Source organism: Cryptomeria japonica, chromosome 4 (assembly GCF_030272615.1).
Source record: "Cryptomeria japonica chromosome 4, Sugi_1.0, whole genome shotgun sequence".
NCBI classification, from domain to species: Eukaryota; Viridiplantae; Streptophyta; class Pinopsida; order Cupressales; family Cupressaceae; genus Cryptomeria; species Cryptomeria japonica.
In genome coordinates, this window is record NC_081408.1 from 769033096 (window position 1) to 769051478 (window position 18383).

General features: G+C 35.8%; 3 protein-coding genes across 5 annotated transcripts in view; 2 read left to right on the forward strand and 1 right to left on the reverse strand.

The window, feature by feature from the left end:
* LOC131033450 (probable aspartyl aminopeptidase) overlaps window positions 1-18383 on the forward strand; it is a 199789-nt gene that overhangs the window by 155821 nt on the left and 25585 nt on the right. The gene's annotated exons all lie outside the window — the stretch shown is intronic.
* LOC131033432 (uncharacterized) lies at window positions 4090-6959 on the reverse strand. The gene is made up of 2 exons (XM_059219496.1): window positions 5964-6959; window positions 4090-4110 (listed from the first exon to the last, which is right to left on the reverse strand). Exons 1-2 carry the CDS (start codon window positions 6957-6959, stop codon window positions 4090-4092), a joined length of 1017 nt encoding a protein of 338 aa, XP_059075479.1.
* LOC131033451 (probable aspartyl aminopeptidase) overlaps window positions 16063-18383 on the forward strand; it is a 77977-nt gene continuing 75656 nt past the window's right edge. The window contains exon 1 of the mRNA XM_057964678.2: window positions 16063-16156. The gene's annotated coding sequence lies outside the window, so the exon portion shown is untranslated. The remainder of the gene's footprint in view (window positions 16157-18383) is intronic.

The window sequence follows — 18383 nt, forward strand, 5'->3', positions numbered from 1 at the left end:
GTGAGCACCAACCCACTCTATGAAAATCTGATTATATTTTGCACAATACCTCTACACACAACACTTTCTCTTCAGATATATTCTTTTATTTTATTTTTCAACTCGGCATTCTCATTCTCTCACAATCTAAAAATAATTTCAGAATTATTATTCTCCACACATCATTTATTCCATACTACACACGTGATTGTCTTCACACACATCATGCTTCCAATGACTTTCTTGCATTTTCAATCGCTTATTTATATATCTTCTTAAGACTTGCTTCTTCAAAAAGTCATGCCTCTCAAACAAACCGGTCACATTTCTTCAAGTTGTTTCCTTTCATAAATCACGCCTCTCCATTATAACTGTTGTTTATATTAATTGTAATTTTTAACATTGCTTTTGTTTATTGAATGAAGTCTTAATAACTCGCCGCTATTTAAGTGCTCTCATATATAATTAAACCATTCTTTTTGAATCACTTAATCGCTGTTTAGAAAAAATAGCTGACGACCTGTTCGTAGTAACACTTCATAATCATAATGGCACTTCACAATATTATTTGTTTGCCCTAACATGAAATTCCTTACAACCTGAGTAAGATCGTGCCTTTTTTAACTACTCTATTTCATAATCTCTTCAATGTAATTGACTTTGGAACATATCGCGTCTTTGTATGATGCTCTTGCTGCTCATTCTCTGCAAGTCACTGATTGCTATATTTATTTATTTCATGAAGTCACATCATTTAGACACCCCATCGGGTTTTTGCCTTTAACATATGTTCAGCGATATCATTTAGAACCAATCTTTATTAACATCTGTTCACATGTAATATATAATTCGTATCCCTTAATGAAGTCGCTCTAAACTAGTGTTTAACAAATATGTGTTGTCTGATTGTATTCTTCAATCAAAAGACGTCTTTGATGATGTGAAAGATAGCCTGGCACGTCGACTTGACTAGACTCTTCATATGCACTAGTCGTCGACTTCAGTAGACTCTTCATATGCACCAGAGTATCGCCCCTTTCTCCTTCATATGAATCGAACCTTCAATGCTGAATTGTCTGAATCACTGATCAATATTAATGTTCACCAATTCTTTGTCTTACTTTATAAAAGTCACTTGGTTTGATCATCGCTGTTATCTTGATACTCTCTAGTCGCTATTCTTGACATAATCAAGATCACTAATAAGAGCGATGTGATGTCTTACTAAATGACAATTATCCAATGAAAATCCTATTTAGAAGTCTTTGAATATAAATATTAGTTGCTTCTACAATAACATTAATTATTGTTATAATTAACATTGCCTTCATATAAGATGATTTCTGCATAATAAACTCTATATTTAAACTTCTAACGTTCTCTGGATGATTTCTGCATAATAAACTCTATATTTAAACTTCTAACGTTCTCTATTGATTCTCTGTTGTTAACAATTAACTGATCATTATCATTGCTGATAAAGATTCGATGTTTCTGTTCACTCTAGTTCATTTCCTGAGAGAAATCCTTTGTCACTGTTATAAATACTGAGAATATACGTCCTTTGCATTGGGTGTTACTTCAGATCCATTATATTCATTTGATATTTCGCTCTCCTTCAAAATAATGATTGTGCTCCTTAAATCAATAATAATTCTATTTGCCCTCATATTTATATTGTCAAATAGGTCAACATCAATTTCATATATAGTGCCCAAACTTCTTTGACAAACACATCAGATAATATCTTCCACTTAGACTAATGTATTCATCTAAACATTAATCTAGTCATGGGGATGTTCATGTAGATGTCTTGTACATATAGATCACAACTATTTAGTTCATATAAATCACGGCTATCCAATTTCTTAACCATCACCTTTGACATTGATGATAGTCTTCTTGCATCTTTGACATCAATGACAATATTTTCATCAATCTCCCCCTTTGTCATTGATGGCAACCTTTCAAATCAGATTGCTCCCCCTTAATCCAACACTCCCCTTGTCTCCAATTTCTCCCTCTTTGACATCAATGGCAAGAGATTTTATGCTGTTTGTAACCTACCCCTCTTTAATATATGCTTCATACGAAGCACTTACTGAGAGGATGAGAGTGATATTACTCCCAATTTCTCCCTTAGGTACTCAAAAGTCTCTTTTTGAAGAGGATTTGTAAAGATATCTGCTAACTGCTCCTTTGTTGGAACATATTCCAACTTTACTTGCTGCTCAAGAACCTGTTCTTTTAAGAAATGAATTTTGATAGGGATGTGTTTTGTCCTAGAGTGCATCACCGGATTCTTTGACATACTGATTGCACTTGTATTATCACAATAAATAGAGATAGGATGATCATATTCAATCTTAACATCTTGCAAGGTTTGTTTCATCCATAATATTTGCGTACAACATGCTGCTGCTGCAATATACTCTGCCTCTGCAGTAGATAGAGATATTGAAGCCTGTTTTTTGCTCAACCAAGATACAAGGTTGTTGCCAAGGAAAAAGGCTCCTCCGCTAGTGCTTTTGCTATCATCCTTGTCACCTACCCAATCAGCATCTGTGTATGCTCTGAGAGTGAAATCATCACATTTTGGATACCACAATCCAAAATCCATTGTACCCTTCAAATACTTGAAGATTCTTTTAACTACCTGTACATGTGTTTCCTTTGGTGCTGCTTGATACCATGCTGCTACACCAACAGCTTGCATTATATCTGGCCTGGTAGCTGTTACATATAAGAGACTTCCAATCATGGATCTATATTGAGTTTGATTCGCATCAGGTGATTCATCATTTTTACTGTGTTTGCAGCCAGTGACCATAGGAGTACTGACTGGATGGCAATCCTCAAATCTGAATCTCTTCAACATCTCCCTAACATACTTAGTCTGTGAGAGAAATATCCCTTTATTTGATTGTGAAATCCGCAATCCCAAGAAGAAAGAAAGTTCTCCAAGCATAGACATCTCGAATTCTTTTTGCATGTTAGAAACAAATTCTTCACACATTTGATTCTTACTACCACCAAAAATGATATCATCTACATAAACAACTACAATCAGCAAATGATTACCTTCACATCTGAAGTACAAATTACTATCTGCTGCTCCTCTTTCAAATCCTTGTGTTTGAAGATAGTTGTCTAATCTGAAGTACCATGCTCTGGGGGCTTGTTTGAGACCATAGAGTGCCTTTTTTAATCTGCATACATAATCTTCCACTTCTGACAAAATAAATCCTTCGGGCTGTTCAATATACACTTCCTCTTCTAAATCACCATTGAGAAAGGCTGATTTCACGTCCATTTGATAAACTTTGAAACCTTTATGACTTGCAAGAGCTAGAAACATTCTGATGGCTTCCAACCTGGCAACTGGGGCAAAGGTTTCTTCAAAATCGACTCCTTCCACTTGTGCATAACCTTTACATACAAGCCTTGCCTTATTCCGTGTAATTTCACCATCCTCATTCATTTTGTTGTGATAAACCCACTTGGTTCCAATGGCATTTTTGTTTGAGGGTCTTGGAATAGTTTCCCATGTGTGATTTCTTTCAATTTGGTCCAACTCCTCATTCATAGCTTTTACCCAATACTTGTCTTCACTAGCTTTATCAAAATTCTTGGGTTCTATCTTTGAAAGTAGGCAGAAATGAGCATGTTTTGCGGTGGTAGCCAATCTTCTCCTTGTCTGAATGTTTGTATCCAACTCTCCAATAACCAAGCCTTCTAGATGATTTTTCTGAACAAATTTTGATGGAGTTTTTGATGGAGTTTTTAAAGATGTCTTTGATGGTGCTTTTGATGGAGTTTCAAAATTGTCTTGTTCCTCATTTTCACTTTCTTCTTTTAATTCTTCCTCCTCACCTTGCTCCTTAGGATGATCTTCCATTAGCACTTTCAACTATCTTGTGAAGTCTTTTATTGTAGCATTTATAAGCTTTGCTTCTAGTGGAATATCTAAGAAAGATTCCCTCATCTGACCTGGCATCAAATTTTCCCAAGTCCTCTTCGTCTCTTCTAATGTAACAAGTGCTACCAAAGATCCTGAAATAATCAACAGTTGCAGTCCTTCCTTTCCAAAGTTCATATGGTGTCTTGTCATTATTCACCCTTATTTGCGCCCTGTTCAATATGTACACAGCTGTGTGAACAGCTTCTTTCCAAAAAGTGTCACCAATCTTTGATTCATTTAGCATAGCCCTTGCCATTTCCTGAACTATCCGGTTCTTTCTTTCAACAACTCCATTTTGTTGTGGAGTTCTTGCTACTGAAAGTTGTCTTCTTATTCCATGTTCTGCACAGAAATCTTCAAACTCATTTGAAGTGAATTCTCCTCCTCGGTCTGATCTAAGACACTTGATTTTGGCATCCATCTCATTTTCAACTAATTCTTTGAAAGCTTTAAACTTTGCAAGAGCCTTAGATTTTTCTTTTAGAAAGGCAACCCAAGTCATCCTGGAATAATCATCTATAAGTAGCATAAAATATCTTTCACCTTACAAACTTTTTGTTCTGGTTGGTCCACATAAGTCTGTATGTATAAGCTCTAGAGGTTTTGATGAAGAGTATTCTTTGGACTTAAAGCTCACTCGAGTTTGTTTTCCAAATTGACATTGCTTGCAAATGACATTGGATGGTTTTGTAATCCTAGGCATATCCCTTACTACTTCCTTTTTGCTGATTTTGACAAGATTGTCAAAGTTAAGGTGACCTAGTCTCTTGTGCCATAGCCAATTTTCATCTTCCTAAACAAAATTGCATGTTTCTTCATTTATCTCATTGAGAATATACAAGTTGTTTGCTGTTCTATGAACATTTGCAATAATTCTTCCATCCTTTTTAATCTCACATCCCTTAGACAAGAATGTTACACTATGTCCTTGGTCACAAAGTTGACTAACACTTAACAGATTTTCTTTTAATCCTTTAACATATAGCACATTTTCAGTTTTAGTCTTTCCATAATCTAGGCTAAGTGTTCCTTTACCTTTTATTTCTCTTTTTGTGTTATCACCAAATCTTACTGTTCCTTCATTTGCTGGTTCAAAAGAGATGAACTTGTTTTTGTCCCCTGTCATATGCCTTGAACATCCACTGTCTACATACCACTTATCCTTCTTGTTCTTTGCATGAAGTGCTATTTGAACAAATAGGGATTCTTTATCTTCTTCTTGTTTTTTCTTCCAAGTCATTCTAGACGTTTCCTCCCTTTTGATGGGTACATCTTCCTTTCTTGGTAAACTAGGAAAGATAGTTCTACAAAATCTGGCTGTGTGTCCAAAGTTGTGACACTTATAGCATATTACATCATAATTCATTAGAGGAGAAAATGAATTGTGGTTCTTTGGAGTAAAATTAGAAATATTTCTAGTATGACTCCTACAATGTATTGCTTTGTGATCAAACTTATAACATGAAAAACAATGTCCCTTGAATGAATAATAATTATTAGTTGCATGTGGTTTCTTTAGGTGGGATGTTTTCAACACATTAGTGGGAGGATGAGATTTATGAGTATCATTCTTCCTTCTTTTATTTTCTACTATCTTCCATGACTCATCCAAGGTTTTTGAACTAGTAGCCTTGGCTGTTTGATCTTCTTTACGTCCTAGACCTGATTTGATGAAAGTAGGTCTTTGTGTTTTGAAAAGTTTATCCATTTTCTTGGTACTGTCTTCAAATTTCTGAAGTTTCTCCAAGTCTTGTTTTAAGGAGAGGATTTTTTATTCTAATTTACTGCATCCTTCCTCTTTACTTTTAAGCTGATCTTTTATCTCTTCCTCATTCTTATTTGCTTCCTCTAATTGTATTTTTAGGTCTTCAATGAGCTTGCTTGACTCCTGTAATTTTGTCTTATATTTTGAAATCCTTCCTTTTAGCTTTTCATTTTGTTCATAAGCATAATGTAACTCTTCTTCTAGATCTACATCTTCTTCATCACCCATAGCCTCTTTTTCTTCTTCATCATCCTCAACTTTCATTGCCATGAAAAGAATTTCTTCTCCATCACTGCTGGACATATCTTGAGAGCTTTCTTCTGATGAACTAGAGCTTTGTTTAGAGTAGAAGCTTTTCTTATGTTTTGAGTAGTTCTTGAAGTATTTCTTTCCTTTTTTCTTTGGATAGTTCTTCTTTTCCTCTTCACTACTATCGCCTTCATTTTGAGGACACTTTGAAGCATAGTGCCCTACCTTACCACAATTGAAACATTTAAATGGAAATTTGCCTTTATATTTGCCTTTGCCCTTTTTGAATTTCCTCATGAAATAAGCTTCAGCCTCATCTAATTCATTGCTTGAGCTCTCCTTTGGTGCACAGTTTTTGTTTTTGCCTTTCTTTGATATTTTGAAAGCTGCTTCCTTTTGAGATGGTTTGTCTTTTGTTCTCATTTCATAGGCTGTGAGAATTCCAAACAATTCATCTTTTGTCAATGTTTTCAAATCCTTCATTTCTTCTATGGCTGATACCTTAGGATCAAATTTCATTGTCAAAGTTCTTAGCAATTTCCGAACAAGGAGTGTGTCTTCAACTTCTTCTCCCAATGCTGTGAATGCGTTCATAATTTCATCCACATGCAAGAAGTAGGCAGCGATGTCTTCATCTTCCTTCATTTTAAGACTTTCATATTTCATTCTAAGTGATTGAAGCTTGGCTTCTCTTACTTTTTCATCCCCTTCATAGATACCTTTTAATTTGTTCCATATCTCTTTGGCTGATTTGCAATGCATAACCTTCGTAAATTCGGAATTTGCCAGACTGCATAGAAGGGCATGTTCTGCTTTAGCATTATTCTCACTTTTCCTCTTTCCTCCCGTATCGGTCGAAGGAGTTGACGGAGGTGTGTACCCGTCCACCACGGACTGCAAAACATCATAACCAAGTGCATTCAGATAGGCTTTCATTTTAATACTCCAAAATGCATAATTTGTCTCATCGAAGATTGGATTTCTAACTGCATAGTTATCCACCATTGTGCTCTTTTGGGGATCTACCTTCAAGTTGTAAGGCTATCTCTGAAGGAACCTGCTCTTATACCAATTGAAGAGCACACAGCTATACTGAGAGGGGGGGGTGAATCAGTATAATGAAACTTTTTGCCAATTCAATATTATATATCATAGAATCAATCACTGAAAAATAGTTATGCACATGAACACAATAATTTTGAGTGGAAACCCAACGCGGGAGAAAGCCACTAAAATGATGTTATATATATATATGTAATTCTTCTTTTACAATTGTTTGTGAGCACCAACCCACTGGAAGCACCAACCCCCTAATTTTTGTTTTGTGAGCACCAACCCACTGGAAGCACCAACTCCCCAAATTTTTGTTTTGTGAGCACCAACCCACTGGAAGCACCAACTCCCCAAATTCTGTTTTGTGAGCACCAACCCACTCTATGAAAATCTGATTATATTTTGCATAGTGCCTCTACACACAACACTTTCTCTTCAGATATATTCTTTTATTTTATTTTTCAACTCGGCATTCTCATTCTCTCACAATCTAAAAATAATTTCAGAATTATTATTCTTCACACATCATTTATTCCATACTACACACGTGATTGTCTTGCAATGACTTTCTTGCATTTTCAATCGCTTATTTATATATCTTCTTAAGACTTGCTTCTTCAAAAAGTCATGCCTCTCAAACAAACCGGTCACATTTCTTCAAGTTGTTTCCTTTCATAAATCACGCCTCTCCATTATAACTATTGTTTATATTAATTGTAATTTTTAACATTGCTTTTGTTTATTGAATGAAGTCTTAATAACTCGCCGCTATTTAATCATAATGGCACTTCACAATATTATTTTTTTGCCCTAACATGAAATTCCTTACAACCTGAGTAAGATCATGCCTTTTTTAACTACTGTATTTCATAATCTCTTCAATGTAATTGACTTTGGAACATATCGCGTCTTTGTATGATGCTCTTGCTGCTCATTCTCTGCAAGTCACTGATTGCTATATTTATTTCTTTCATGAAGTCGCATCATTTAGACACCCCATTGGGTTTTTGCCTTTAACATATGTTCAGCGATATCATTTAGAACCAGTCTTTATTAACATCTGTTCACATGTAATAAATAATTCGTATCCCTTAATGAAGTCGCTCTAAACTAGTGTTTAACAAATATATGCTGTCTGATTGTATTCTTCAGTCAAAGACGTCTTTGATGATGTGAAAGGTAGCCTGGCACGTCGACTTGACTAGACTCTTCATATGCACTGGTTGTCGACTTCAGTAGACTCTTCATATGCACCAGAGTATCGCCCCTTTCTCCTTCATATGAATCAAACCTTCAATGCTGAATTGTCTGAATCATTGATCAGTATTAATGTTCACCAATTCTTTGTCTTACTTTATAAAAGTCACTTGGTTTGATCATCGCTGTTATCTTGATACTCTCTAGTCGCTATTCTTGACATAATCAAGATCACTAATAAGAGCGATGTGGTGTCTTACTGAATCACAATTATCCAATGAAAATCCTGTTTAGAAGTCTTTTAATATAAATATTAGTTGCTTCTACAATAACATTAATTATTGTTATAATTAACATTGCCTTCATATAAGATGATTTCTGCATAATAAACTCTGTATTTAAACTTCTAACGTTCTCTGTTGATTCTCTGTTGTTAATAATTAACTGATCATTATCATTGCTGATAAAGATTCGATGTTTCTGTTCACTCTAGTTCATTTCCTGAGAGAAATCCTTTGTCACTGTTATAAATACTGAGAATATACGTCCTTTGCATTGGGTGTTACTTTAGATCCATTATATTCATTTGATATTTCGCTCTCCTTCAAAATAATGACTGTGCTCCTTAAATCAATAATAATTCTATTTGCCCTCATATTTATACTGTCAAATAGGTCAACATCAACTTCATATATAGTGCCCAAACTTCTTTGACAAACACATCAGATAATATCTTCCACTTAGACTAATGTATTCATCTAAACATTAATCTAGCCATGGGGATGTTCATGTAGATGTCTTGTACATATAGATCACAACTATTTAGTTCATATAAATCACGGCTATCCAATTTCTTAACCATCACCTTTGACATTAATGAGAGTCTTCTTATATCTTTGACATTAATGACAATATTTCCATCACTTCTATGGCGAGTTTAATCATTGTGATGAGGTGCTGGACATCCAGTTCTCTTTGTTGGAACACCCTCCTATTCCACTCCTTCCAAACATGCCATGCTATTAGGGAGGGGCCCACAATCCAGATGGGACCCCATTTTGAAAATCTACCATGTGTCGGCCAAGACAGGAGAAATTCTTTGAGGGTTTTATTTTTGGCTATGTACAATTGTAACATCTCTAACAGCCATTCCCAACAGCGACTAGCCACCGGGCACCAATAAAGGAGGTGATCTGCAGTTTGCTCCGCTTGTTTACACATCAAGCACATACTAGGGCCGATAAAGCCAAAACATTTGAGTCTGTTGCCTGTGAGTATCCTACCATGCACGGCTATCTAGAGAAAAGCGCCTGCTTTTGGCAAAGGCCACTTACCCCAACAAAGAATCGCAGGCCATTCACTGCTCCAATCCCTCTTCCTCTACAATTCATAACCCAAATTAACTCTATATTCACCCGACTTCGAAGCACTCCACATAATACTATCCTCCTCATTAGAAGGGAAGACTTTTTTGTGGAGGAGGATGTTATTAAGTCGTTGTAATGCCCCTTTTTGGTGATTTTCCCTAATTCAGTTGTGAAACAAGATTTTTACTTAAGATGAGAGTTTATAATGTATAAATGATATTTTTTATTTTAAACTGAATACATTTCATTAAAATATTTAACTTAAAACTCTAGAAATAGCTCAAAGGATAGAACTTATCTCGATAGTCTCCTCTGATTCGAGCTGATCATAAATATAGTAATATCTCTCCCCAAAAATCTGATCATAAATGTGGCTATGTCTTCCTCCAATTTCTGCTCTATACCAATGTATTGTATATTCTCCCCTCCACAATATTAACACTTTTATGTATTTTGATATAAACCTGAATTGCATTTCATATTTTTCTTTGATGTTTATTCTTCACATATTTCCCTACTACGCCTTTGAAACTGATATAATTCTGGTCACTAGTGGGATACCAAGATATCACCATCTTGTCCTTATAATCTTTCGTATTCACTTTCGGAATTAATCTTCTAAATATTGTATTCACTCCCCGTCTCTCCCCCCTGAAGTTATTCTGAATGCCTTCTTATATATTGTAATTGGAATGATAAGTTGTGGCAAAAGACATGACTCATACCTATTCGTTATTACCACCTAATCTCATCATTTGATGATAAGTATTGATTTAGACTTTCATAATCGGTGTCTCTCTTTAATAATAATTGGTTGTAAACAGTAGAAAAAGAACACTTTTATTTATACATGAAAATATCGTAATTATTTTCCAGATCGATATCTTCCCTTCATGAAATGAAGTAACACAAGTTTAATTCACACGATATAGGAAACACAGACAACAGATTTATACATTTCTTATTAGCATATAGAAATCGTAACTTTTCTGTTGTGGATTGAATGCAACGTATGGATATGATTTTGGTCTTATTAAATATTATTATTAATAAATATTTATTAATGTCAGTCAAATGTTATTATGTCTCCATATCTTAATCGTACCTTTCCTTGTTTCTTTTATACATGTTTGCAAAGGCAGACAAATCTGACACGTGTCAGATTTGGTCTACCACTAGGTGTTTATTTAATAGTTATTTAATAGTAATTAATATTGACTGGAAATCAATATTTTATTTAATAATTTATTACTATGGTATTTAATAATTTATTATTATAGAGATAAATGGTTATTCATTATTCAATAATAGATTGCTAAATGAATGGTTAATTAGTATTAAATAAGTGTATTGATATTTAATGTAATTTAATGGTAAAACTTCTTTAATAGTTAAATTAATAATTGAAATATGAACGTTACATTAAAATAAAACAATAATAATAAATAATAATCATAACAAATAATAAATATTAATAATCATATATTAGAGGAAAATCGTGAAGTCTCATAAATGAGACGATTTTCCAATATTATTAAATGTTAATTAATAAATGTTTTAATTATCATATTTATTTAATCACAATAATCTAATGTCCAAAAGGGGTTATGACAGTCGTTTATGATATATAGGGTGCCAAGATCCCACTTCCTTCTAGACTAAAGCCGAATCCGATCCGTAATGGAAGTAGTCTACAACCCAAGGGCCCACTGAATCTTCGATCTGATTGACCCAATCTTTATCTTCAAACAACTCTTCCAGAGGCTCATCTCCATTCCATGAATCACACCAAAACCTGGCCTTTTTGCCTTTCCCAATTCTCCAAGTCAAATGGTCTGTGAGTAGTCTGCGGCTTTCCCATAAGAATCTCCATGTAGGAGAGCCCCTCAATGAATCAGCTATCGTTAATATCCTCTCCGGAGACTGTGAATCAAGGTATTTGGCTACCATGACTTTGCACCAGAGCTTTTTTGGAAATTTGTACATTTTCCATGCGAGTTTGGCCCCTAGTGCTAAATTTTCCAAACTCATCTGCCTTAAACCAGCCCCACCTTCTTCTTCAATCATGCAGGCAGTGTCCCAGCTAATCAGGGGAAGGTTCCTCTCTCATTTGGATCCTTCCCACAAAAACTTTTTCAGCAAACCATCTATTGAAATGGAAGCTCTACCTAACAATCTATAACAGGATATTGTAGGTATAGCAGAAAGCACTGCGTTGATCATCTGAATCCTCCCAGCTTGAGAGAGCCACTTGTTTTTCTAGGCATCCATTTTCAAATGGCACTTGTGAATGACCTCCTCCCACATCGTGTTGTTGATCCTACCTGCATATAACAGGACACCCAGGTATAAAATAGGAAATTCTCCCGTCGAGAAGCCCAGAATCCCTGCAATTTTTGAACGGAGGAAGCATTTGGTATTTGTAAAGTACACCATAGATTTGGACTTGTTCATACTTTGACCCGAGCGCAATTCATACTCATCGAGCACTCTTCTCATGGTTCTCGCTTCCCTCTCCGAAGCTTCCCCAAAGAGGATGGTGTCATTTGCGAATTGCGAATGAGAGATAGGATCTAGACTCTCATGAACGGAAATGCCTCTCCATAGCCCCAATCCAGTTTGCCTCTTAATACTTCTCCCCAATATCTCTACCATCAACACAAAAAGAAAGGGAGACAGGGCATCACCTTGTCTTAACCCATTAGTAGCCGGGAAAAATCCACACATCGAGCCATTCACAAAAATGGAGAAGGTAACACTCATAACACAATGCGAGATACATTACACCCATCTTTTTTCAAATCCAAATCTAAGGAGTAAATCAAACAAAAAGGTCCACCAAACTCTATCATATGCTTTACTGACATCAAGCTTCACAATCATACCTTGTTTCTTTTCCGAGTGCATAGAATGGATGGTCTCCCCTGCCAAAATGATGCTGTCAATAATTTCTCTGCCAGGTACAAAGCTGTGTTGGTCAGGAGATATCAGATTACTCAAAATAGGTTTTAATCTATTCACCATGGCCTTCGAAATAATTTTGTACAGGGAATTGCACAGCGAAATCGGACAAAAATCTGACATCTACGAGCAGTTTGGTTTCTTAGGAATTAGGGCGATCACTGTGTGGTTAATTTCTTTGACAAATTTCCCTTTCCTCCTAAAATCCTCCGCCACCTTGAGAATATCTTCTCCCAGGAAGCTCCAGCATTTTTGGTAAAATTCCGACGTAAAACCGTCGGGCCTAGGAGCTTTGTGCAGTGGGTTGTCGAAGGTGGCCTTGTAGATTTCTTTCAGAGTGAAGGGGCGCGATAGTAGCTTGTTGTCTTCCTCTGTCACCTCCCTTCTTACTAAATCCAGCAGTGAGGAGCTAGCATGGGTATCTCGGATCGTGTCAGCCCCCAAGAGATCTTTGAAATGACCAACTGCTACATTTTCTATAATGTCCGCCTCTTCCTGCCAAATTCCCGAATTATCTTGAATGCGAAAAATTTGATTACAAGCTCTTTTTGATTTTACCGATGCATGAAAAAACTTCGTATTCAAGTCTCCTGCTTTAATCCAATTCTCACGTGCCTTGTCTTTCCAATAAACCTCTTCTCTTTGAAGAATTTCTGACAATTCTTCTTTCAGCAGTTTTTCTCTAACAAAGTCCATGTTTGACATACCCTTAGAGATCACTATATTATTCAAATCCTCCAATTCTTTTTCTAATCTTAACTTTTCGACGAAAATATTCTTGAATGAATATTTGTTCCAGTCCTTGATATTACCTTTTAGCAATTTCAATCTTTTCAAAAAGAAGAAGCTCGGGGTTCTGGAGAAGATATTGCTTTCTTTCCACCAATTCTCCAACTTAGTGAGAAATTCCTTATCTCGCCACCACATACTCTGAAATCTAAAACTCCCTTTGTTGTTTCTGTTTACCTGTTGAAGAAACAACTGAACCGGGAAATGGTCTGAAAGAGACCAGGGAAGAATACAGGAATCTACCTTGAATTTTGTATCCACCCAATAGGATCCGACCAGGAATCTATCCAATCTTTCAGAGATCCTAGAGAAATTCTCCCTCCTATTGGTCCATGTGAATAAACCATTTTTAGGCTTTACATCAAACAAGGAATTGCCTGCCACGAACTCCCTAAAGTCTTCCATAACTCTCGAGTTCATTCTCAAGCCGCCTTTTTTGTCGTCAAAATCCAGCAAAGCATTGAAATCGCCTGCCACTATGACTTTTTCTTTATTAAGAGACACTATCTTATCTGAAATTTCTTTCCATACTCTAGCTTTATCAGTTGTTTTAGTTGGGCCATAGACATTAAAGAGAAGGAAATGACACATTGTCCTTTAAACAACGGACTTCTCCATAAATCCAAAACTCCGATTTCTCCAAATCTGAGATTTTAATAGAGTGAGGATTCCACATTAGTCCCAGACCCCCCCGCAGAGCCGTTAGCTTCTTGGAAAAATCCCTCCCAAGATCTGCAAGTTTGTAAGAAACTAAGGGCTTTATCCATGCACAATTTTGTCTCTTCAAGAAGAACTACTTCGCATTCCTCTCTGCTTAATGCTCGTTTTACCAAGCATTTTTTGTCAGGGGCAGATAAGCCCCTGACATTCCAAGAGGTGATTTTCATCTGTCTCCAAGGGAGAGTTTATCTCCCTTGGCTTTCTTTATGAAATCCATGACACTGACGATGCCTTTTTCCTTAGCTCTGTCTTCCCTCAATCTCCTATTGCTACGTCTACCCCTGTATCCTTTAGATTTTCCGAGAAGCGCATTGGCCGATTGGCTAATGCACCGTGGGTCGATGTTGTCCAAGACATCTTCCTGCAAAAAAATCCTCATCCGAGCCTTTATCATACTCAAATTCTGTGTTTGAAAGGCCTCTACCTAGAGAGGAAAGAATACAGTTAGGATCAAGCCCCTTGAGGTTACCCTCCGATCCTTCACCACCATTGGCTTCCATATTTATTCTATTATGTTTTGATATATCTAGGTGCTTCGTCCTATCGGATAGCTCCCCCTTCATGCATGATTTGGTAACTGTGTAATCTTCAAGTTCCTTAGCCAGTTTGAGAGAAGTCTCATTCTCAGAATTACCTTCATTAACCGAAGAGGGATCTGCATTCTTATCCGTGCTCCCCGATCGCGCCTCAGGAGTCTGCTCCTTATCCATAACTGTTTTTTCTATGGAAACTGCTTTTCGTTTCCAGTTTTGAATTGGTTTGTTGTAGGTCTTTCTTGCCTTCCTGACAAATAATTTGCAGCTTTCCTCTCTATGCATCCTACTACCGCATCTCTGGCATTGTCGAACCTCTTTCTCTATCTCCAATTGTTGTCGCCATTCCCCATAAGTCGTTAGTAGATTTATACTTTCCGGAATATGCCTCACCGCTGCTATTCTTAGTCTGGCGTACTTGCAGAGATCCGCTGCATCGTCCACATCAACCTCCAGCAATGTCCCAAGCGTCCTGCCAACTTTTTCCAAAAACCCGTCCCCCCAATATTCGATCGGAAGGTTATACAATCTGATCCAAATCGGTTCCGAGTAATGCACCAACGAGATGGGATTAAAGTTGGGAGTCCAAGGTTGCAAGTAGAGGGCATGGTTGTTGACAAACCAATTTCTCTGGTTAAGTATACTGACTTTGGCTGATTCTTCTTCGAATAAAACCACAAAGAATCCTTTGGGAATAAATTTTATCACAGTCAGCGAGCCCCAATTGTCTTTCACCCACTTCGTGATAACTTTTTTGGACAGATTGAGTCCAATGATTCTAGCAATGACCGCCTGACTCTCCCAAAAAGATCTATCTTCCTCCATTTCTTCTGAAAAGTCGATGGTTATTTCCTCTTTGCTGCCTGTTTGACGACCCACCGACTTCTTCTTCCACTTGTTCCCCGATCCGCCATTGCTGCCTAATTGTTTTTGCAGAGCTGCGTCCTCCTCCGCCATTTTTTATTTTACTTGGTAAGAATTGATCTCTTGTCAAGTAACTTGTCTATTTTCATTTTTTATTTATTTTGAATTTTGATTCTTGTCTCTTATCGTTTTTTTAAAAATTTATTATTTAAATTAAATATTTATTTTATTTCATCTTTATATTTAAAAGTGAAAAGTAATAATAAATGAAATAATAAAATGTTTTGTTAAAGTGATATAGGTCACTTTATTGAATTGTTTTATTATTATTTACGTTTATTACCATTTTTGCCTTTAAGCATGAATAGGAAATAAAACAAATATCTAATTAAATAATAAATTTCAGAAAAAAAAAAAAAGTCACTTTATGAGATGTATTTTTATTTTTTATTTGATAGAGTCAAAAGAGAGATTTTTTTTGCATTAATAAAGGCTTGCAGGCCTGTTAATGATATTTTGGGGCCATTTATGGTGCTTTTAAGAGCTTTTATGGTTGCAATATGGGTTGGCTTGACTTTTGGCCCAGGTTTCTCCCTTTCAAACCTGTTTCAAGTCTTTTGAAGGTGGGTTTTTGTTTCTGCTCGCCCAAGAGGAGGTGGAATATATTAATCATTATCTGCTTTTTTGGAAAGCATATATACTACCTTCCTTCTTCATTGTAAGGGTTCTTCTTCATTCATCTTTTTGGCAGACTGTAATTTCTGAGTTCTTTCTGCAAGAGGGAATGTTTTTGTAACACTTTTTCAGGAATAAGAGAGCATTGTAACAACTTTGAGTAGTAATAAACAGTCTATGCCTTCCCATATTTTTTTGTCATTATGAGTACTTGGTGTTTATGCAGGTTTTTGTGATATTCTTGTCCTTTAAATTGTATTTTCATGTAGGTACCTTATGCAAAAGCATAATTATTTGCAGGTTATAAGTTGTGAGTGAAATAACAGTCTTAGGTTGTGAGAAGTGTTTTTCTCTTCTAAGGACTGTGATTTTATCCTTCTTATAAATTATTTATGCAAGGGTTATGATCTACTGGGTTGTGTAGGTGAGTATTATTACTGTCATACTGTTTGTTGTTTGTTGTTTTCTTTCCCAAGACACTCAATTTGGTGCATCACCTGTTAGGCAGTAAGTTCATTTTTCATGTTTCCCTTCTCTTTTCTCAAAAAATCATTAGGAATAGTCAGAATTAGGTGATAACCAGTTAAGAACCAACTTTCTCTGGAGGTTCACTCCAAGTATTAGGCAACCCACAAGCCTAGGAGAGTTCCCATGTGTCACAAGCCTCCTGAGTTGATTTTTTGTTTTATAATTTTTTGGATTTTCAAATTTTTCACTTTTTTGGATTTTTTTATATATAAGAAATCTAACATATCTCAAACTCCACACTTCAAATCTCATACTGGTTGCAGCCTGTGGTAGTTCTGAACATGAACTCCTTCCATTCCTTTGCAAATCCAGTTGATGATTCAGCATTCTCGCATTCTTTCTTGTGGTAATTCCGTTGAGTGTTGGGGAGGATGAAAAAGTCTCAAGATTGATTCTCCACATATATTTATAGGTTCCAGCATTCACATGTTCAATTGTTCATACACTCCTTTTAGCACCAATTCTGTTGATGTGTTTTTATGACACTTCAAACACAAAATAAAATGCTAAGTATTCTATCATCTCTTGAACAAAGAAATCTCATATGCTAAAAAAAAAGATCAAATAAGGCAACTCCAAGGTTTACAATGCAAACAATCAACTTTAATTGTTATAGACTCAGTGTATATGATGTGATTTACTAGTTAACACTAAGGGACTTACGATTTTGAATCGTAGGTCAAACTTCCTGCTACACTTAATTAAACTCGAAGAAAGATAAAAAGAGAAAGAGTTTGGAGAAACTAATTTAACATCTAAGGACAATGATTGTAATGGACGATGCTAGGATAGACGAATTCCTTAAACCAAGATTTGCTTCGCGATGATAACAACAACAACACAAAAATGATGCAATCTCCAAAGGTAATAAATTATTTTCATATTGCAAACATCCATTCAAATACCCAATGCAGATGCAATCGAAATGAACATCCTCAATCGAACTTTTCAACAATGAGGTTCAGACTAACTATGCACTGCAATTTGCAATCAACAAATTACAAATGGTATGAACACCAAGGAATTCATCACATATCATCGCATTTCTCCATCAAAACTAGTGAACTTTACCTAAATCTAAAGAAGTAGAAACCATGCAACATGTTGTAAAGACATAAAAGCTCTAACTTCAATAAAAGAACGAAAACACTTTAACTTCAAAACAAATCTATAATTCCTTTAATAAATCCATTACTTCTCTCAAATCATTCCATACTCACATAATGCTATTCAAAATAAGTCATTACATTCGCAAGTTCATAAGTTGAAACTACCAAGTCTACATCCAATAAATAGGTTTTAAATGGTATTCTTACAAAATTGAGTACCCTTTCATAATATTCCAACATACAATTCAACCTTCTTAGTTACATTACAAGACTTAGGCATTCAATTACCTTAAGCTAAAAATATACAAATACAAGATAATATACAATAATGAGATAAGATACGTCCTTTGATCTTCAATCCATAAGCCATCTTCAATTCAATCCTTCGAGTGAAGACAAGAACAAGATTCAGGGGCTTTTTCCACCCAACCTTGAAGCATACGCTTCCCCAGAATTCTTAATCAAACAAGAATACCCAACCTTGCACGAATTGCTTAGCAAGAAGAATTCGACATGCAAGATGGAATCTTGGTGCGTGCCTAGAATGATACTGCATTTTCTATTATTCCAACTCATTTAAGAAACAAGCACGATCAACACAAGGATATGGTAGAGAGTCGTAAATACATCCAT

Coding starts and splice junctions, on each gene's coding strand:
- LOC131033432 (XM_059219496.1), bottom strand. CDS start 6,959: ATGGTGGATAACTATGCAGTTAGAAATCCAATCTTCGATGAGACAAAT. Junction 4,111..5,963: donor TTCTTTTCATGGCAATGAAA/GTTGAGGATGAT, acceptor CATATTGAACAG/GGCGCAAATAAGGGTGAATA.